This window comes from Lepus europaeus, chromosome 3 (genome assembly GCF_033115175.1).
Source record: "Lepus europaeus isolate LE1 chromosome 3, mLepTim1.pri, whole genome shotgun sequence".
Lineage (NCBI taxonomy): Eukaryota > Metazoa > Chordata > Mammalia > Lagomorpha > Leporidae > Lepus > Lepus europaeus.
In genome coordinates, this window is record NC_084829.1 from 16444911 (window position 1) to 16467490 (window position 22580).

Genomic DNA, 22580 nt, shown 5'->3' on the forward strand with positions numbered 1-22580 from the left:
GGCCTACAATCCGGGTCTTTCCAAGTCTGCCAGCTTCCCTGGCAGCAAGAAATCATCTGGGGAACTCGGGTTCAGAGGGAGGCCACAGAGAAGACAGCTGCATGTCACATCCCCCGGGCGGTTTCTCCGGGTGCTGCTCCTCTTCGGGCCTCTCACCAGAGCCACGCGTCTTTCTTTCCCAAAGGGTGAACCCATCTTCTTCTTGTCTTCTCTCTTCTAGGCTTTCCCCCTTCAACACTTTTTCCCTCCACCCCACTGTCACTGGAAACTCCACCCGTCTATCTGATGGTATCCCTTCGCCGATAAAGAGCCGCTGATGATAACAACTTCACTGGGGCCTCAACTGCAGGATCTGCAGCCTGGCATCCAAGGCTCTCCTGGCATGCTGTCGCCTCCTTCCTAGTCTTCCCTCCCCATAGCACCTCCGGTGAATGAATCTCAGATGAGCTGAAGCTTTTGCTTTCTTCAAAGTACAACTGTTTGGATTAGATTCTTGATCTTGGAGGCCAACTGCGCTGAGAACTTTGAGATGCCATCTCCCTTGCTTTAGGTTATCTATCATGATCAGAGAGAAATCCTGACACATCCTAAATTTAATTATAAGTAAGACAAGATGGAACAGGACTCACTAAACCTAATTATGGGTCCAGCTCCAGCTCCAAACCAATCTGGAGCAAGGAGCAACCAAATCCTAAAGGCAAAAACAAAACAAAACAAAAACCCCACTGCCCCGCCAGGATCTTCCCTGACCTGCACACATACCCAGGAGAGCCTAATGTGACCTCTATAGGACCATCTTGTGTAGTGGTTTTGAGCAACCTCACCCTTCTGACTATGTTGTGTGCAAAACACCGATAGCACCTGCACAAAAACACCAAGCTGGGCACAAGCTGAAATGTTGCACTGTTGTTTGTCAAGGAAGATTCGCCAGAACTCCAGGCTGGGTGCATATCAAAGCACTGTGCCCTGAGTGGGAACCACCACCACGCCTCCCCAGGGCAATAGAAGTGCCCGTTCAGCTCCTGTCCGGGAGCCAGTTGGGGAAACCTATTCCCACAAGCTCTCTCCTTTGTGCTCAAGCTTATGCCTCAATAAACCTTGTCTGGGTTGCACATCAGCACTTATCATTTTCTATTTGCAAGTAAGGTGAAGAATGTGGAGCTGGTAACACAAGGGCCAGAGAAGGAGAGATGGAGGTAGTTAGTTAACATCTACCCACTGAGAACATCAAACAACCATTTCATACATCTGAATGTGTGTTAAAATCCCAAGTCAATCAGACCCCTTAGGCACCACCACATCCTGCTTGCAGCCAATCTGGAAGCGATAATTACTCCTTTAGACTGTCCTCCTATCCCAGCACTTTCCCGTCTGCTTCACCTAATCTCACCCCTCTTATCTATAGCTGAAGCAAGTTCAATGTGAGAATGGAGTTTAAAACCAGAAAAGATTGAAGATCACTAAAAATCCCCAGCCCAGGGGAAAATGAGGCTATGAGACCCTAGTCATGTAAGACCTGAAGTATTGGTTAATCCTTGCCAGCTAGCTCAAGCCATTTGGACAATGAATAACTCAGATATTGCACATGTTCCTTCTTACTAATATTTCTCTTGAATGTATAGTGTAAGTAAGCAACAGCAGCTTGTGTTATGTTTTTTGTTTTTAAAGATTTATTCATTTGTTGACAGGCAAAACATCAGAGAGAGAGGGAGAGACAGAGAAAGAGTGAAATTCTCCATCCTCTAGTTCACTCCCTAAATGACCACAATGGTCAGGACTAGGCCAGGCAAAAGCTGGAGCCAGGAACTCCCTCCAGGCCACATGGATGGCAGGGGACCAAGCACTTGTGCCATCATTGGATGGATTAAAAGTGGGAAAGCCAGAACTCCAACCAGCACTCTGGTAAGGGATGTTGGCATGAGAAGCAGTGGCTTAACCCACTGAGCCACCTTGCTGCCTGTTGTGCTGTTTTTGTTAATGTAATTGAAATAAACAATTTATGATAACCCCTCTTTGTTCCTCTTTTTTTTTTTCTGTCTATATATTCAAGTTGCTCAGATGCCATTTTTTTAAATTTAGGTTTATTTTTATTTATTTTTAAAAATTTATTTATTTGAAAGGCAGAGTGACAGTGAGAGAAAGGAGAGAGAGAGGGAGAAAGAGATCTTCCATTCACTGGCTTACCCCTCAAATACTAGCAACAGCCAAGGCTAGGACAGGCCAAAGCCATGAGCCAGGAAATCCATCCAGGTTTCCCAGATGAGTGCCAGGAATCCAAGTACTTGGACCATCATACACTGCCTAGCAGGAAGCTGGATCAAGAACCAGGACTCAAAGCAGGCATTACACTATGGGTTGGCAGTCACCCCAAGCAGCAACTTAACCCACGAGCCACAGTGCCCACCCCTCAGAGGCCATTTGGGAGCACTTATTCTTGGCAGCCAGAATGTATGCTTCTCAGCCAGCCATACTCAATTTGGCTTGAGTAAACACCTTTATTCCCACATTTGATATGCCTCCACTTGCTTTCTATGATGACAAATGTAAGTAACTGTCTTTTCTTAAATTTTTGTTGTATAAATACTCTTGGTCTCTAAGCTGTAGGTCCAGCAAAGATTTTTCCAACTGTTTTCTAGCCTTGCTGCAGATGATTATACAATTTGATTATATCTCTGTATGTGTGTGTTTATTTAGATGTATGTGTGTGAGAGAGACACTGTGTGTGTGTGTGTATGACAGAGAATTCTCACTGAAAGTCAGAAACTGCAATTTTATCAAGTTTGACCAAACAAGATTTGAGGAGGAAATGTTTGCAACCTAAACCATAAATCAAAGTTGAAAAGCCAATCCAGGCCTAAATTGAAGTTTGAGATCTCTCACTTCAGGACTTTAAAATTCACATATTATAAACAGTTCATGATCCTAAACATAGTGGGAGACGAGGGTGGAAAAAAAATCAGTATATCTCAAGCACTGCCTTTCTTCCTAATCAGTCTCCAATTCTTTCTTGAGGTGGGATTCTTACAAAGATAGATTTCTTGTGTAAGTTCACATAGCTAACCAGTGACAGCTTAGAAGTAGAAATGGAATTATTCACAATCCCTGTTGGAGCCCGGGTAATAACTTAATCCTGTCTGAAATTCAATACCTATCTGAAATTCAAAATCAATAGATTTCTTGGTTTGGGTTCCTTATCATAAAGGAAATGGAGCTGATTCCTTCTAAGATGCTATATACTTTATCCTAGACTTAAATGGCAGCACCCGCAACCACTCACGTGATTCACTGACATTTGTCCCCCTTTGGTTGTACTTGTCTGTATTCCCTGAATCAGTCAATCTCACTTGCACTCGGGACCCTCACCACTTCTCATTCAGATCTCGAGTCTGGATTGTAAGTATGAAGCAGGAAATCTACTCCGAGTCTGCCATTTTTATTTATTTATTTATTTATTTATTTATTTATTTAATTTTTATTTATTTATTTTTTTGACAGGCAGAGTGGATAGTGAGAGAGAGAGAGAGACAGAGAGAAAGGTCTTCCTTTTTGCCGTTGGTTCACCCTCCAATGGCCGCTGCGGCCGGCTCATCTCGCTGATCCGAAGCCAGGAGCCAGGTGCTTCTCCTGGTCTCCCCATGTGGGTGCAGGGCCAAGGACTTGGGCCATCCTCCACTGCCTTCCCGGGCCATAGCAGAGAGCTAGCCTGGAAGAGGAGCAACCGGGATAGAATCCGGCGCCCCAACCGGGACTAGAACCCGGTGTGCCGGCGCCGCAAGGCGGAGGATTAGCCTGTTAAGCCGCGGCACCAGCAAGTCTGCCATTTTGAGGTGATATCAATTATGTTTACATTGAATTTATGGTTCAAAAAGCTTCTTTTACATCAACAATTTCATTTAGCCCTCTCTCACCATCATCCAATTACCAAAGTAGAAGAGGCATAATCAGTTCAAATTTGCAATGGAAATATGAATTCAGAAAGGGAAAGTGGGGGCAGGCATTGTGGCTTAGACATAAGGAAGTCACTTCTTGTGATGCCTGCATCCCCTATTGGAGCACCAGCTTGAGTCCCAGTTTCTCTGCTTCCAATCTAGCTTTCTGTGACTGTGCTCCCTGGGAGGCAGCAGGTGACAGCTCAGGTACTTGGATCCCTGCCACCCAGAAGGGAGATCCACATAGAGTCCTTGGCTCCCTGCTTTTGCCTGGCCCACTCCTGGCTATTGAGGGCATTTGGGCAGTAAACCCAAGATTTCTCTCCACCTGTCTCTCTTTCTCTGTCTCTCTGCTTTTCAAATAAAAATTTAAATAAATAAAATTTTAAATAAATAGGTTAAAAAAGAAAGTAAAAGTGACTGTGAAAAAGTTTCATAATAATGTAGACTTTGACTATGATCTTGCGATTTTATTTTACATCCACTTGTCTCTCCACTCTCTGGGCTCCATTCTCCATATGTATGTTTTGAAATGCAGGAAAGTTCCAGAGAGATGACTAGCTGTACTTTCGCATCTAACTCTTGGAGGTTGGGGTAGGGAGGTGATGAGAGGACTAACGTGTACTCCCCTAGGCTGTGTTCTTGTCTATCACGCCTGCCTTGCTGGTGAGGACATGGGGGAAACATCACAGTGTCCATGTACATTCAAAAGCAGATTCCTCCTACCTAGAAATTCTCTGGGGGCCGGCACTGTGGCGTAGCAGGTAAAGCCACCGCCTGCAGTGCCGGCATCCTATATGGACACTGGTTCGAGTCCTGGCTGCACCACTTCTGATCCAGCTCTCTGCTATGGTCTGGGAAAGCAGTGGAAGATGGTTCAAGTCCTTAGACCCCTTCACCCAGGTGGGAGACCCGGAAGAAGTTCCTGGCTCTTGGCTTCGGATTGGCACAGCTCCGGTCATTGCAGCCAACTGGGGAGTGAACCAGTGGATGGAAGACCTCTCTGTGTATGTGTGCTTCTCCTTCTCTCTGCATAACTCTTTCAAATAAATAAAGAAAGAAAGAAAATAAAGAAATTTTCTGGTCTATGACTCAGGCCCTTACTGATCTCAGGAAACAAATAAATATGCTCCATACCACAATACACTGAAGCTTCCTTGGGAACCCAAGTAGGCAGTCCTCAACAGACTACAAACAAGGAGATAAAGATTTCTAAAGCTCTGTAACATTTCCTTGCTGGAATTCTAAGAAGTGGAATCATACTTACAGAAAACTTATGGAAATACTATGTAAATCAGTGTGACATCTTGCCAGGGCTTTGACCAGGGTTGATCGTGTTACTTTACTCTGCTTTCATTAAGCTTTGTGATCTGTGTGCTGATGGGAGAAACTTCATAGTCTCCATATGGTGAGACTTCCAGGATGGGGCTTTCACCTACCTTTCCTGCTATAACCCCACCCATAACTCTTGTATTGCACATCAACTTTATGTGTGTACTCATGCTTCCTTGAAAACGAGAAAGGGAAAGAAAAAGGAAATCAGTCTTTCTATTTTCATTAATTTAAGAGCACAAAACTCCTATTATGATGTCATCTGCATCTTTGATGTTTCTGTGAATAATCTTGAAAAATCTCTCTTTACACAACACAAAAGTTCAGTTTTATCATTTCTTGTGAAAATTTATAGAAATGAATTTATTTTATGCTGATATTTTATCTAGCAACTTTACTAAACTTAATTACAATAGTTTATTGCTAATTTCTTTTCAAAGTATGTGCCCACAACACATACTGACATTTTCATTCATTTGTTTCTAATCTGTGAATATTTGATTTCCTTTTCTTGCCTTCAACTCAATGGCTAAGTCTGCCAATACAATATTGAACTAAAATAGTAATGGACTTATCCTTTCAATGAATATCATTTTAAGGGGTAGTGATTAAATATTTCACTATTTAGTATGATATTGGCTGTTGACTTGTGTTAGACAGTCTTCTATTCTTGATTTGCTGTGAATTAAGATAGTAGTCAATGCTGAGTTTTATCATACGCATATGATGCATATATTGTGATGATCATGTGATATTACTTATTTTGTTAAAATGGCATATTAATTGCTTAATTTGTGAGGCCACAGTGCTGGCTCCTGACTACAGATCTTGAGACTTCTGTCTCTATATTCACATGAATCAGTTCTTTATACTCTCTCTCTCTCATTCCAACTTGATCTATCTAGAGAGGAGAAAGGGAAATCAGATAGAACACTATACTGTCTCTAAACTGAAACTCACTTGCCTGTGTATTTCACAGCGTTTCCTAGAACTGCCATACCAAAGTGTGATGACTAGATGACTTAGAAAAACAGAATTTTTTTTTTCACCATTCTGGAGGCCATAAGTCTAAAATCAAGTTATCAGCAGAGATATGCTCTCCTTGAAACCTATAGAGCAATATCTCTCCCTGTCTCTTCCAGTTTCTTGTAGTCCTAGATGTTTCTTGACTTATGGCAGCAATATCTGTCTTAACATGGCACCACCCCTGCGTCTCTATGCCTTCACATCTCTGTCTTTCTAGAAGTATCAGTCATTTTCAATTAGGGACCCACCCTACTCCAGTATGACCTCCTCTTAGCTACATTGGCAAAGATCATATCTTCAAGTAAGATCACATTCTCCAGTGCTGGGGTTAGGATTTCAACAAATCAAGTGGAGTTGGCTCTGTCAAACCCTGACAGATGGAGCTGGGAAGGCTATGAAGGGAGGGGTCTCACAGCAGGTTGGCCTGCAAGCTGGAACTACCGCAAGGACAGCTTGCAGCCCAAGGACAGCTAACCACCTAACAAGAACACTTACTCAGCAAAACAGCCTGATGACGTAGGACTTGTTTTACTAAGCAGCTACTGATCAGAGCTCACCACCTGTGCCAATGCGCTTACTTTCAACACACCACACTTAGCTTTTCTCAGTCCCTAATAGAATTCCAACCTTTCTCTTGTTCTGTGGACTTACCAGGCCAGTGCACATATTTCCTGGCCCACAATCATATTATTTGTGTATTCTCAATAAACAAAAGTTGCTTTATTAGAGATTTATTTGTATTTTTTTTTTGTTTGACAGGAACAAAGGAAACATTTCTAGAAGGAGATAATAGGGAATCAATGTCTCCAGCTGAGGGTAGGTGCAGGGGAACTGTAGTCCCATGACACTTTCGGATGGAACATGAAGCATCAGCCTCACTTCCTCCTGTTCACCGTGTGCTCCCGTACCTCCACTTCTCATTGCTGGAGGCCAAGTTCCAAGGTGCTCAAAAGCCTATCAGAAATGGGGGGGGGGGGGGGGTGGGCACCGAAAACCTAAGAAGTTCAGGTTTGCGGCAATTCTGTGAATTATAAAAGATCTCCTCACCTCTCAAGGTGAGCAAGTATAAGTTGTCTCAGAACAGATCTACTCACAATGGATGATGTATATGGGACCGGAGCCAAGGCTCTGGAGTGGAAATTAGGAGTTTGCCTTCATTTCGTTACCTCTTACCAACCTGTGACTTTTGACATTGGGGATTTGCTCTTTCTTTCTCTCTTTCTCTCTCTCTCTCTCTCTGAGTACACTTCTAGTTGCTTCCCTGTGTCAGGGTCTAGACTTCATGCTTTATAGTTAGTGTCACATTTCACTTTCATAGCATCCTTACCAAGTAGATCATATTATGACCCTGATTGTACAGGTGAGAAAACTAGAGAAACAGACATTGCCCTTCTCAGGGTCAAGGAGCTCGTCAGTGGCAGAGGCGGCTGCTGAACTCTGGCGTCTGTAGCCTCCGCCTCCAAGCTGCGCCCATTCTTGCGCTGACATCAGCAGAAGGTGGAAGAGCCTGGGAGGGTGTGTGAGCCTGGTGCCAAGAGGGGAGCTTTCTGCATGACTTCCCTGAAAGCCTTGGGGACATTCGTGGCTGGATCAGGTATCAGCCCTGTAGCCACCACAGATTACAGGTTCTTCAGAAGAGCTCCCAAGTCTAAGATAAAGAAAAGCTTGTCTTCCAGAAGAGGTCACAGGAACTTGACCCCCCGGGACTTCAGTTCCAAGTGGCAGAGAGGGCCTTTTGTGTGAACCTGTAAAGGCAGGGCAGAAGGGAGTGCTGAATGACGAGGAGCTTAGAACTGAGAGGAAGAACTTACCAGTTCGGTGAACAAAGAGGTTTCACAAACCTGAGCCGGCAGTGAAAACCAGACAGACGGAAGCAGAATGGTAGAGGAGGGAGCCAAGCAAAACAACCCCACGCGTCCTCACACGTCCACGTATTTTCTAACAACTCTCTGGTTATGGTGCCAGTGTCACAATAAACAGGCTAATGGACTAAGCAGGGGAGAGATGATTACAATTATTTACAGAGGAAGAAACTCGAGCCCAGGGAAGCTCCCTCGGCTCGTGGTTTAGTTTTCTGCTTAGTAACTCCACTGTGTGGCCCCGCATGCCTCCTTGGCACTGCTCCTGCCTTAGCAAACCCTTTTGCAGGGGACAGATTGGTCAGTGTCTGACGCACTCAGACCCCCACAGCTGGACTGCATAACGAGAAAGTCCAGCGCTGTATTGAAAGGACAAGGGATAAAGGGTCACCCAGGGCAAGGTGTCGCCCGCCAGGCTCTGCTTCGGTAGTGGTGGTGGTGGTGGTGCTCTAGTTCCCGGATGTGGAGCCAGCACCCGAGAACTGCCAGTCACGTGCAGTGGGGAGGGCAGCACCTCAGGCTCCAAAGAGGGAAGCCTCCACTTCACGTGCCAGAACCCGCGCGGGTCCCACCTCCCGGATGCACTTAAGTGGGACAGGGAGGGAGAGAGAAAGGCTGCAGATGGGTGGGTGTGGACGCCGCTCTGCGATTGGCTGTGCAACTTCAAACTGACCTGTGCCCGGGCCTCTAAAAGGCTGAAATCTCTGGGTTCCTCAGAGCCACCTAGTCCTAGCAGGAGCCATGATCCCGCAGTTCTGGGCCTCCTGTCTTTTCCTGCTGTTCCTGGTAAGCTTTGCTCAGGAAAACCCGGAGCCGCAAAAGATGAAGGTGAGAATCCCCCCGCAGAGGGTCTGGGAGGATGTCCGCGTGTTGATGACTGAGGCCGGAGCGCCTCTCCTCTCCTCGTCCCCAAGACAAGATGCATCTTTCCAGCCCGCCCAAACTCTGCCACTGCTGTCCCCCGCGGCAGAGACCCGTCTTCCAGAATCCACTGCTTTCCTGCAACCTCACCTCAGTGCCCAGTTCTTAGAGCCAAATGAGGGATGGGGGGTGGGGGGTGGGGGTGCAGGAAGGATGCGCTTGGTGCATTCCCTTTTGCCATTTCCTCTTGGTGGCCTCTTGATTGCTCTGAGCCTGTCCCCTCTACGCTGGTCTGTGAGTGGGGACAGCCCTGTGGGTCCCAGTAAATGAAGCATCAGGCCCCACTGGGATTAGAAGGAGGCTGTCTGGTTGCTGAGAGGCTGCCCGGCCAGAAACAGGGAGAGGGTGGAGAAGACGGTGTTGGAATATGTGCTCTAGGGGTCCCAGGGTCAGGGAAGGGGGAGCTCTTTCCGGGAATAATAAAACACCCTGCCCCAGGAAAGCTGTTCACCAATATTAATTCAGAGGAAAGTGACGTGGTGATGTGGAGACGAAACTCAGCTCAGAGTAAGAGGATTTGTTCCCAGATCTTGATGCTGCTCCACATCGCCTGATGCTGTTCAGAAAATTCCTCACACTGGTGCAAGTCGTCAATAGATGCGTGTGCTGTCTAAGGTGCAGACTAGGGAGGGAGGGGATGACTTCAGGCACCAACAGATTTTTAACTTTAATATCAGAAAAAAAGCGTTGAAGGAGCTGGAACTGTGGTATGGTGAGTTAAGCCACTGCTGGCATCCCAAATGAGCACTGGTTCAAGTCCCAGCTGTGCCACTTTCCATCCAGTTTCCTGCTAACGCACCTGGGAAAGCAGCAGAAGATGGCCCCAGTGCTTAGGCCCCTGCCACCCATATAGGAGACCTAGATAAAACTCTTCCCTTTTTGGGGCTGGCACTGTGGCATAGCGGGCAAAGCCACCGTGGCATAGCGGGTAAAGCCGCTGCCTGCAGTGCTGGCATCCCATATGGGTACCAGTTCAAGTTCCTGCTGCTCCACTTCCAATCCAGCTCTCTGCTATGGCCTGGGAAAGCAGTCAAAGATGGCCCAGGTCCTTGGGTCCCTGCACCTGCATGGGAGACCCGGAGGAAGCTCCTGGCTCCTGGCATCAGATCAGCACAGCTCCGGCCATTGCAGCCGACTGGGAAGTGATCCAGAGGATAGAAGACCTCTCTCTCTCTCTCTCTCTCTCTCTCTCTCTCTCTCTCTCCCTCTCTCTGCCGCTCCTCTTTCTGTGTAACTCTGACTTTCAAATAAATAAATAATAAAATAAAAAAGAAAGCATCCCATTTAAAAAAAAAAAAAAAAAAAACTTGCTTTGGCCTGGCCCAGTCCCAGCTATTGAGTGAACCAGCAGATGGAAGATCAAACTCTCCCTCTCTCTGTGTCTCCCCCTGTCTTTGTAACTCTGTCAGAGTTACACAGAGGAGAGGCAGAGAGAGAGAGAGGTCTTCCATCCGCTGGTTCCCTCCTCAAAGGGCTGCAACAGCCGGAGCTGAGCAAATCCAAAGCCAGCAGCCAGGAGCCAGGAGCTTCCTTTGGGTCTTCCCATGTGGGTACAGGGACCCAAGGACCTGGGCCATCTTACACTGCTTTCCCAGGCCATAGCAGAGAGCTGGATCAGAAGTGGAGCAGCCAGGACTCGAACCAGTGTCCATATGGGATGCCGGCGGCAGCTTTACCAGCCACTTCACAGTGCTGGCCCCAAAAATAAATCGTAAGAAAGGAAGGAAAAAAAAAGTGTTCAAAAGCTCAGCCTCACTTGTGGCCTTACACAGTTACGTATCTTTGGTTGGCTCCTTTCTCCTCTCTGTGAAATGCGGAGAACAACACTCATCATACAAGGGAATTTCAAAAAGTTCCTGGTAAGTGAAATGAAAAGATGTTTATTTTGGTCCAAAAATTTTAGAGTATTAAGCGTCTTTTTCCTAATAGTCATTTTTCGTAAGCTTTTTGAAGATCCCTCACACCTGGTGAAGTGATTCTCAGAGATGAGCTCATATAAGCATCCTCTGGGAAGCTGGGCAGGCAGAGTTCCTCCTTCTTGAGGTCTAAGGAGGAGCTCAGGAATTTGCATTTCTAAAACGCTCCCAGGAGATATTTGTGCAGGTCTTCAAACCTTAGTTTGGGGTTCATGGGAAGTGGAAGAAGATGCATATGAAACGCTCAAAGACAGTAAAATCTGAGCTGCAGTAAAATCTGAGCTGGCTTACTTTCAAAGATCACAGCCTACTTGAACGGGAAACCTCTGTGAGCATCCAGGTCTCTGTAAACCACTCCTTCGGGGTTGAGCGTGGACTTCTTAGTATAGAAAATCATCGTTAAGACTGCAAAGCTGTGCTCCAAGCTACGCTCCCCTTTTCTAATGGACTTAAGCAAATGGAGGCAAAACTGAAAGCTGGGAGCAGAGGACTGAGCTCTACACGCCCGCAGGAGTCCTGGGATCCCACATCCCAGTTCATAGGGTGATGTTAATGTGAGAAACAAAATTTGAACATTGTTGAGGTAAGGTAACACAAAGGCAAGGAAATGGATGTATATGAATGGCAGTTCATAAGGTGATTTCCATGTGACTTTTCATTACAGTAGCAGAAAAGGTCAAGGCTAGACATTATTGAGCACAGAGGTAAGGGGACAAGAAGGAAGAAAGAATCAGGTACATGGATGACAACTGTCACAGTGGATCTAAGCTAATGGTCCTAAATAGCTAAACTAATGATCCCAAATATTTGGATTAATGTATACGGTTGCCTCTCCTTTCAAGGAGGGTTGGATTCAGAACTCCCCAAGGATACCAAAATCCATGGATTCTCACGTCTCATATGAAGTGGCACAATATTTGCATATAACCTACACATATATATTCTAAATAGTCTCTCTAATACTTATACAGTGTAAATGCTTTGCAAATATTTGCTTTTAAATATCTATTTCATCTATTTGAAATGCAGTGAAAGAGAGAGAGAGACAGAAAGAGAAAGAGAAGAGAGAGGAGTTTGCATCTGCTGGTCTACTCCAAAAATACTCACAAAAGCCACAGCTGGATCAGACCAAAGCAGGAGTCTGATCTCCCTCCAGGTCTCCCACATGGATGGTAGGGTTTCAAGTGCTTGTGTCATCATTCTCTGCCTCCCAGAATGCATTAGCAAGAAGCCAGATTGAAAGGAAGTAGCCAGGACTAGAACTACACTCTGATACGGGAAGCTGGGGTCCTAAGTGGTAGCTTAACTCATTGTGCCACAACCCCAGCCCGATTTTATGTAAATAGTTGGTATACTGTATTGTTTAGGGAAAATGATAACAAAAAAATCTGTCCATGTTCAGTACAGATTAATTTTTTTGGAATATTTTTTATCTATAGTTGATTGAATCCATAGATGCAGAACCCATGGGTATGGGCACAGATGTTTGGATACATAGGGAGGGGGCATGCCCGAGCTCAAACTTCCCTCTCTGCAAAGATAATGCAGTAGAGGCTGTTGCTTCTGGTGTCTGGCAAGAGACCTTGTAGACTTAGAGGATGATAAAGACATTCCTGTCCCACTACTCCCACCTGGGCTCACCCAATTTTTTCTTTGCGTGAGGCAGGTCTTTATGAATTGAGGTCCCTTGATGCTCCATTGAAAAATTCTATGACTTTGCTCCACATAGCTAAGAAAATGACCTCTGTTAGATGATAACAGCTTTACATCTTGTCCCAAGTCTTGCCTGCTTTTTCTCTCTTGGTATGCTTTTAGGTAGAAAAGTTTTCCTCTGTGCCTTTAATTTTATAGTCCTAATTTATAAGCAGTCTAGGATGGTTCTCCACAATATAAAGCTGAGAAGAAGGGGTGTTGAGGATTAGTGTGGAGGTAGCAGGGAGCACCCCATTGGTAAAGCCTGGAAAAGCCCTTCAGTGGTGTCTAAATGTGGAGCAAGTTGTAGGTCCTGATTTGGAGGCGTGGTGGGGTGGAGGAATACAATTTAAGAAGATACATGTGAGGAATTCATGCAAAAGTTCTTTATGTTATGAGAAATTCTGCAAAGATCTGTTAAGAATCCTTGAGAAGGATAGTATGTCAGGAATGGGGAGTACTATGGTAGAGTACTATGAAGTGCTTGCTCTGTCGTGCACAGAAAAATGGATTGTAAAGTTTAGAAAATAATTCATAGGGGGTAATTCTTCTGCCTTCAGTGCCAGTATCCCATATGGACACCAGTTCAAGTCCTGGCTGCTCCACTTCTGATCTACTCTCTGCTATGGCTTGGGAAAGCAGTCGAAGGTGGCCCGAGTCTATGGGTACCTGCACCCACAAGGGAGACCCAGAAGAGACTTCTGGCTCATGGCTTCGGACCGGCGAAGCTCTGGCTGTTGCAGCCATCTGGGGAGTGAACCAGTGGATGGAAGACCTCTCTCTCTATCTGTCGACCTCTCTCTCTGCCTCTCTGCCTTTCAAATAAATAAATAAATCTTAAAAAAAATAATTTTAGTGTGGCATTAGATCTAATTAAAATTTTTACTTGAAAAAGCCTCTTTAATTCTTAGGATTTCAAGGTATTACATGGGTGTTTTAAAAAATTCACACATGTCAGGAAATATTTATCTTTTCACATCATTGCAGTTATTTTTGTTACATTTCAGTTGGATTGCAACAAAGGGGTGTCAGGTACCATCTATGAATATGGAGCCCGCACCCTCAATGGTGAAGAAGACATCCAGTTCAAGCAGTATGCCGGGAAGTACGTGCTCTTTGTCAACGTGGCCACCTACTGCGCCAACACAGCTCAGTATCCTGGTAAGAACTCCTGTTTCAACTCTTTTGCAACTAGCTTTGCTAGATAGCCAGAGTCTAACTCCAGAAGGTTTTACCAATGTGTTAGTGGGAGGTGGGGAGGTGGAGGGGTTGGGATAAAGGACCATGTGACTCTTAAGTTCTGCTACTGCTCTCTTAGAATTCCAGGATAATTGTCTGCAGTTTGAGAACTAAGACTTCCCAAAGTCCAATTAAGAGCACACCTGTAGTTGAACAGTTGAATGGATTGCTCAAGACCCTGAAAGAGAACACAGACTATAGGGAATGAGGTTTATCAGTAAGAATGTGTTAGGACTTTGAGAATCTGGGCTTGTGTTAGGTGGCTTGAGGGCCGTTTCAAGGAATTGAATCTTTGCTCCAGACTAGACGCTATCAAGAGATGAAGATGGGGCTGGCACTGTGGCATAGAAGGTTAAGCCACCAGCTACGGCACTGGAATCCTAGTGGTTGGAGTCCTGGCTGCTCCACTTCTAATTAGTGGCTCCCTGCTACACACCTGGGAAAGTAGCAGAAGATGGTCCCAGTGCTTGGGCCCCTGCACCCACATGGGAAACCTGGAAGAAGCTCCTGATTCCTATCTTTGGCCTGGCTGAGTCCTGGCTTTTGTGGCCATTTGGGGAGTGAACCAGCAGGTGGAAGCTCTCTCTTTTTCTGCTTCTATCTTTCTGTAACTGTGCCTTTCAAATAAATGAATAGATCTTAAAAAGAAGAAGAAGAAGAAAAAGAAAGAAATGAAGAAATGGGGGCAATTGTGTGATTGGGTATCTTAAAAAAACACATGTGTATGGTGAGAGGAACAAAGCAAGGTTAAAACTTTAATTATAAAGAAGAGTTACTCATATTGGCAAGTTTAGGGTGAGGTTTAGTCATTTTATGATTTTTTGTGTGATTTATACAACTTTCATGTTTTGTCCACATGTAGCTATAATTACAGGGTAGTCTTGTTTTCTCCTGATCCATCATGGTCATATTTTGCCTGACACTGATACTCTGCAAAATTGTTTAACAGAACCCCCAACCTAGCTGCAACTCCAGGTCAGAACTGAACTGCCAGAGTCTACTTCTGTCTTTCTCACGGGTGACTTCTGGTAATGACAGGAGCACAATTGGAGCAAAAGCTTTTGTAAGATGCTCTTGGGATCTGCTGTAACCTTCAAATGACAGAGAAGAAGGAAACAAAGTTTCTACCAGGGCAGCTTTTGATTGGCTTGAGGGCTACTTGGGGTGACTGGTCACATGGGAGAACGTTTGCAGAACATGGCCCAACCTGTTCTGGTAACTGAGATGGATTTTCTTTTTCTTTTTTTTCCCTTGGTTCATCATCATGGAAGAAATAAAGTCAGGCTAAAGCTCTAATTGGTATTCCTGTTGATCCAAAAATACTATTTTAAGTTCTAGATTAATAATACTAAGGAACAATGCAGTGTATGACAGGCCAAGGGTTTTATTTATGTTTTTAAAAAAACGTTCAAAATAAATGCAAAAAGGATTTTTGCACCAAGCACCACAAAGAAATGGATCAAAACAATGCTTAAACAAGTTTTAGGAAAAATCTCCCACACATTGGCATTGCTATCTATACAACTGATTGAAAATATAAAGTCCCATTAAGTTGTCTTAGTAGAGCTCCTATAACAAATCCCTGAATTTTCACCTTTTAAAATAGCATTTAAATTTAAGCAGATTGGAATCTCACATCTATGATACATGGTTCACTAATTCTGATATTTAAAAATTAACATTCAGGGAGGACTGTAAAGATTGCATTAAAATAGTTCCTCCTCCAAAGTACGATGAAAAACAAATAGTTCACATTTCCCAGGAGAAATTTACAGCTTTTTCAATGATAAAATCACGTCTAAAAAGATATCTTAAAAGTATCCATTAGGGGGAGGTCCAGACATTTAAAAGAATTTGAGGGTCACTCTATATTTTTTATTTGTATATACAAATCAACTACAGAGAAACTCCAAAAGGCTGCATATGAAGTTTTTATAAACTGGGAGACCTAATTATGAGAGCCCAGGCAACAGTTTAATGTCACTTAGCAAGTGAGAATTTTCCTCCATTCGAAATTTAAATTTGAAAAATTGGCTACATTTTAAAAGTCATGATGTGTTAACAGTGATTCTATGGATATCTGCTAGTACCTTGAAATTAAAATTATGGGAATCTGCTTTTAAATTTGTTTTAACTTATTTAGTTTTCATTTGAATTTCTTATGTGTTGAATAGGTAATCTGAGTATAGTCAAGGCCCATGTAATGATGTCTGACTCAGTGACGGTGGTCCTGTAAGATTATGATGTCGCTCAAAGCTTCTATTGCATAGTGACGGGTAGCCATCATAACACTGTGGCACAATGTGCTTACACGTTTCTGACCATGCTGGTGTGAGCAAAGCTGTTGCACTGCCAATCCTACAAAAGTGTGACACACGCAATTATGTACAGTACATCACACGCGATAATGGAAATAAAAGACTACGTTACTGGTTTATACATTTACTGTATTATACTCTTTTAGTGCATTTCTCCTACTTATAAAAGCAAGTGTCCAGTACAACATTATGCTGGATAGCTCATACTTACTGAGTCACTGATTGCATCAATGGTCCACGTCCAGGCAATGTACCATTTAAGTTTGTGGACGTAAGCTCTGTAATTTTTCCACAATGATCAAATCCCTTAACCATGTATTTTTCAGAATTTGTCACCATCCGTAGGTGGTGTATGACTGTGCAGCTACAATATTTAAACTGTAAAAGGGTTCAACAGTGTAACCTCCATGTTCCCTTCCCTTTCAGTGACTGATGTTAACAATCTATAGTGGTTGATGTTAGCAGTTTATAGTGTGTATTTCCAGAAGTCTTTTATGCATGTACATGCAAATATCATCCCTCACACACACCTCAAGCACACTGACTCAAATGTACATGATTCTGCACCTTGCTTTTTCACGTAATAAAATCTGTTGGATGATATTCTGTGTCAGAACTTGGTGAGTTTCCTCATTTTTTAAGTCTTTATTTATTTTCATCAAGTTAAAAGGCAGAGAGAGAGAGAGAGAGAGAGAGAGAGAGAGAAAGAGAGAGAGATCTTCCATATACTGGTTTACTCTCCAAATGCCCGCAACACCAGAAATGGGCCAGGCTGAAGCCAAGAGCCAGAAACTCCATCTGGGTCTCCCATGTGAATGTCAAGGGCCCAAGCATTTGAGCCATCATCAGCTGCCTTGCAAGCACTTAGCAAGAAACTGGATCAGAAGCAGAGTATCCAAGATTCATGGGTTTTCAGCGTCCCAAGAGGTGGTGCTGTAACACAATGCCCACTCTCCACTTTTAAAATTGTATGTATTTATGGGGTACTATGTGATGTTTTAGTACATATAGCTATTGCATGACATAAAATATTTATCTCTTACATTTAACATTTTCATATGATGAAAACATCCAAAATCTTATCTCCTGTTTTTTTTTCCTAAATATAGCAAAATAAATAGTATATTAACATTATGCATAGTCACCCTACTTCTCGTTCTTTTTTAAGACATAGTTTTCCATTGTGGTGTTGTAACATGATTTATTAAACTTGTTCATGAGGATTTTTAAAAAGCATCTCATTCAAATTTATTTTTATTTTTAAGATTTATTGCTTTATTTGAAAGGCAGAGTTACAGAGAGGCAGAGGCAGAGAGAGAGAGAGGTCTTCCATCTGTGGTTCACTCCCAAATAGCCGCAATTTCGAGCTGAGCTGATCCGAAGCCAGGAGCTAAGAGCTTCCTCTGGGTCTCCCACACAGGTGCAGGGCCCCAAGTACTTGGGCCATCTTCTACTACTCTCCCAGGCCATAGCAAAGAGCCAGATCGGAAGTGGAGCAGCAGGGACTCAAACTGGCATCCATAAGGGATGCTGGCACTGCAGATGGCAGCTTTATCCACTAAATTTTACTCCAGATGAGGAAAATGAGATTGGTAAAGAAAGTTGCCAAAGGATAGAATCAAAATCTGCTAAGTCAGCCATAGGAAGAATATATTCTTGATGGCAAAGAGAGAGATGAGTATGGATAGTAATGAAAGATTGTATTAAAACAGGAGGATGTTCCTCACTTAAGAGTTTGTTAGGGGAAATGCCAACAGGCAGAATTGAGTCTGAATGAAATGGGATGTGGTTGGTTCTGGGGCCTGAATAAACTCCACTGAAAAGGACTGAAGACGGGAATGATGGCGCAAGCCTACACAGACCCTGGCAGTGGTAGAGAGCTGGCTAGAGTTCATGGCTCAGGGTCTCAGTGAGAGTTTCAAGAAAATGATATCAGTTCATCAACAGAGCGGATGAGAGAGTAGAGAATGCTCTGGAGCTAGTCTTGAAATTTCTGATTCCCTCCACCACTCTCCAAGTAGAGCAACGAAGAATGCTCCCAGGGATGTGACTGGAATGTCAGTCAGGTTGTGTCATCATGGGACATAGTGCAGGGGAAGGTAAAGGAATATGTTTGTTTGCTTTTTCCTTTAAAAAAAAAAAAATTCTCATCAATCAATCCAGCATTGGATCGAAGGCAGTAGCATTCAAGCCTGGCTTCTTTTTGGATCAAGCGGGATGCCAGTCTGACCAATCTGCATTGTTTGTGTTGTTGTTGTTGTTGTTGTTATTTTTAAGAGCTCCCTTTGCATTGTATAGTGCAGCCACTAATGGGAACTACTCCACAGGGAAAACCAGCAGCCATTTGGATGAGTTTCTGGAAACCCATGTTTTAGAATTTTGTTCTGAATTCCTCAATCTCTGTAGTCTTGAACCCTTCCCTTCCTAGTCGTCAGTTTATTCTTGTGATAAACAGATAAATCCAGCGTTATTCACTGCTTGTGCTAGGGCTTCTCACCAGCCCACCCATGCTATGTATTCTCTGCCCACAGAACTGAATAGACTACAGGAGGACCTGAAGAATCTTAGTGTCATTGTGCTGGGCTTTCCTTGCAACCAGTTTGGAAAACAAGAACCAGGAAGGAACTCAGAGATCCTTTCTGGACTCAAGTGAGTACCCATCATGGGAACCCACCAGGGGCCCTTTAGAGAATTTTCCTTCTTCATTCTGTCTAGGGACCTTCTAATTCTGGAAACTTCAAAAGTGAGTGGTAGATTAATAGGTTGAAGAATATCACCGTAATGTTTTGAATTCAATCTGGCCTTGTTGGTAGTGCTCAAATAGCCCCCAAAATATTGGCTTCCAGTTTTCTTGGTATTCTGTATTCCTAAACACGTCTCCTCACCTTCTCTGTCTACATCTCCCTCTTTGTCTCAGATTTCCTTTTGTGGTGGGTTAGGAGTGACTGTCACTAGACATCCCTATCTTAATCTGGATCCTCTTGGAACACTCTGGTTCTTTGCAGGTACGTGCGTCCAGGTGGTAACTTTGTCCCCAATTTCCAGCTCTTTGAGAAAGGGGATGTGAATGGAGAAAATGAACAGAAGGTCTTTACGTTCCTGAAGGTGAGTGAACATAAACCTGGCATGAAGCAGTCAGGTGGAAGTGTCCTGAACACAACAAGGCTCACATCTAGGACTGGGTTTGGACTCCTTGGAAATAGATGCTCAGATAAGTTCAAGGATCATGGCAATATCTGTCGTGAGAACATTATCTATGATAGCTTTGTTGTGGGCTAACCTCCACTACTGAATGGGAATAATTCACTTAACAATCATTTGTCAAATCCCTAGTTTGTTCAAGGTTCCTATCCAATGAGTGGGAAAATATTAATAGAGAACATTCTCTTCCCTGAAGGAACACATAAATAGTCAGGAGACAAACATAGACATGGATAAGGTAGCTTGTCATGTGGTCAGTGCCTTTAGAGCCACAAAATGTTAGAACCACAGGGTACTAGGGTGGGAGGGCTCCAAGGTTCACCTAATCCACTCATCCCCAAACGCTTATCTACAGAACAAGGGTGGGTCCTGTTGAAATTTTCACCCAACTACAGCAAACAGGAAAAAAAAAAGCCAATGAGAGGAATTTTTCTTAAAGCTCATCTTATTTAAATATAAAAGATCATTATTTATTCTGGTATTAAATTATGACTGGTTACATCCTGTAAACTGCCTATTTGTTGCTCAGAAAAAGTTGTATTATTGATGTGATTCAAACTAATACTTTAAGAACTCTTTAATTTTGGAATCTGTGGTTATACTAGACTTTTAACTTTTCTTATTGTAAAAATGAATTTTGGTGATTCTGCATAAGTCTCCATAAAAAACTAGTTATTGTTTACTGGCCCATGAAGCTCCAAACTCTGGATTGCAGTACCATCAGTCAACCTATTCTTTTTCATTGAGGAAACTGAAACTACAGAAATGATGTGATTCATGATTTGCCCAAGGAAACACAAGATACTCTTTTTGTTTGTTTGTTTGTTTGTTTTAACAAAAATGGCTCCCTTCTCAAGGGGAACCCAGTGACCCACTCTTAAGGTATTGTATTTTTTTTTTCTAACTTTTTTTTTTGTTTTAAATTTGAAAGGTAGAGTGAGAGAGAGACTAAGATCTTCCATCTGCTGGTTCACTCCCCAAATGACTGCAATGGCTGGGACTGTGCCAGGCTGAAGCTAGGAACCTGAAGTTTCTTCCAGGTCTCCCATATGGGTGCAGGGGCCCAAGCACTTGGGCCATCTTCCACTGCTTTCCCAGGTGCATTAGCAGGAAATTGAATTGGAAGCAGAGCAGCCAGGACTCAAACCAGTGCCCACATGGTTGGTGTCACAAGCAGTGCCTTTACCAGCTACCCCACAACGCTGGTCCCAGAAGATATTCTTTTGCTGAAGCACCATGGTAAAATCATGAGAAAGGAGAGGCGTGAAGGAAAAGAAACAATGCTTTTTATTTAGTATGACACTCTGACCCTTGGATGTTTGGGTGGTAGTTTTTGTATTGGTGATGATACATTTAAATGTTTGTTATTGGTTGGAAGGATGGTAAGTAGTCAATATATTAAGTAGTCAATATATTATGATGTTGAGGAGACTCTTTAGGGATGGGGAGAAATTTATATTTCTATTTTTCACATCTCTGCTGCAGAACTCTTGCCCTCCAACGTCTGAACTTCTGGGCTCCCCACGCCACCTCTTCTGGGATCCCCTGAAGATCCATGACATCCGCTGGAACTTCGAGAAGTTCCTTGTGGGCACTGATGGAATCCCTGTCATGCGCTGGTTCCATGCGGCTCCCGTCAGCACTGTCAAAGAAGACATCCTCAAATATGTAGAGCAGTTCAACACCCAGTAGGGGGGCTAGCAGCTGGCAGAAGCAGCTGCCCTGCCTCCCACTCAATGCATGTGTCTAACGGAAGATCCATCTTTGTTCTACACTCCTTCCTATCCAGGCTTCCACATGACCAAATGATCCTGTAATACCCAAGGAACGGCTTGTGCATGTGTGTGGCTGTGTGTGTTTATGTAGGAGTGTGTTTGTGTATACATGTAGTGTATTTGTGTATGTGTTTGAAGATGAAAGAAAGGAAAACCTTTGTCCCCAACTCTATGCTACTGAAATTTCAAGTTTCCTCCCTGATTCATCCAAAGGAAAATCATATTGTAATGCTTCAGAACACCCCATATCCCTAAAAAAGCAATCCCCAGAAGCACTGGCTTATATTCTTTTCCATCCTGATGGTTTAAAGAAAGCAGGAATTGGCAGCAAGGCTGAATAGGTCTTTTCTATGGCTTCCGCTCTCCTCTAGGGCATGCATGCATTGCTAACCTCTTCCTCTCCCTGCTCCTTCCTTATTCCCCTACTAACCTGCAGTTTTAAAATAGGATATGGAGGGCAAAGTGAGAGCAGAAACCTCACCCACAGCAGGGAGGGGCATCTCCATGGTGGACCTGGGTCTCAAAGCCCCTCTGGGTTGGACCCTACCACAACCTTCTCTGGTGCCCGTCCCCTGGTGGACTCAGGTCATGGCACCTGGGCAGGAATGTCCCTTCGTTCTGAATAATGGGTTTTCTCCTCACCCTGAGACTCTTCAACTTTAAGTTCATTCTAATCACTATGTCAAATAAAACACAAATTCTGCAGCAACCTGGCTCCATGTGGTGTCTCCCCATCATGTCTGCACTCACGCCTCTTCTTCCTCTCTCCCTTTGTCTCTGCCTTTTTGGTATCCCCACCTAGCATATCAGTATTTTGTTCTCTAGACCTGTTTTGCACACGGAAAAGCACTGGGTTGGACTGGACGTTTCTAGAGCTGCTGTGAGCATGACCACTGGAATTGGGCACCTCCCATTCAGGTCTTCTGGCTGGCTCTGACATGGGAAGAATCCTTGCTTCACAAGGAATCTTCTCTCTCTTAATACATTTCTGTTCACAAAATTAATGCATGCTCACTTAAATTATGAAAACAGAAAGTAGAAGAGGACAACAAGGATAGAGAAAAGCACCCCTCCTAATTAAAACTGCAAAGGACCTCCTGGGAAGCTCTCTCTGTCCCAGGCTGTTTTATAATTAAAATGTAATCTTTTCTAATAGATGCAGATTTCAGAAAATTAGATAGTAAGGAATGATTGGATAAGGAAATGAATTAAATTTGTTGTTTGTCTTTTCCTTTTCACCAATTATTTTGGACATAGACACTTGAACTTTAAAATACTTTTTTAAGGTTGATTTTTTTTAAAGGGTGAGAGGGAGATTTTTTTCCATCCTTAGGTCTATTCCCTAAAAGCCTGAAACAGCCAGGGCTGCTCC

General features: G+C 43.7%; 1 protein-coding gene across 1 annotated transcript; it reads left to right on the plus strand.

Moving 5' to 3' along the window:
* Positions 1–8887: 8887 nt before the first annotated feature.
* Positions 8888–21125, plus strand: GPX6 (glutathione peroxidase 6). Its single transcript, XM_062187353.1, has 5 exons — positions 8888–8974; positions 13683–13836; positions 18764–18881; positions 19238–19337; positions 20919–21125. The coding sequence occupies exons 1-5, from the start codon at positions 8888–8890 to the stop codon at positions 21123–21125; spliced, it is 666 nt and encodes a 221-aa protein (XP_062043337.1).
* The last annotated feature ends 1455 nt before the right edge of the window (positions 21126–22580 follow it).

Bases quoted from the DNA above. Each gene is read 5' to 3' on its own strand.
- GPX6 (XM_062187353.1), top strand. From the start codon at position 8,888: ATGATCCCGCAGTTCTGGGCCTCCTGTCTTTTCCTGCTGTTCCTGGTA. The intron at 8,975-13,682 runs GTGAGAATCCCC...GTTACATTTCAG, and splicing joins CGGAGCCGCAAAAGATGAAG to TTGGATTGCAACAAAGGGGT. The intron at 19,338-20,918 runs GTGAGTGAACAT...TCTCTGCTGCAG, and splicing joins AGGTCTTTACGTTCCTGAAG to AACTCTTGCCCTCCAACGTC.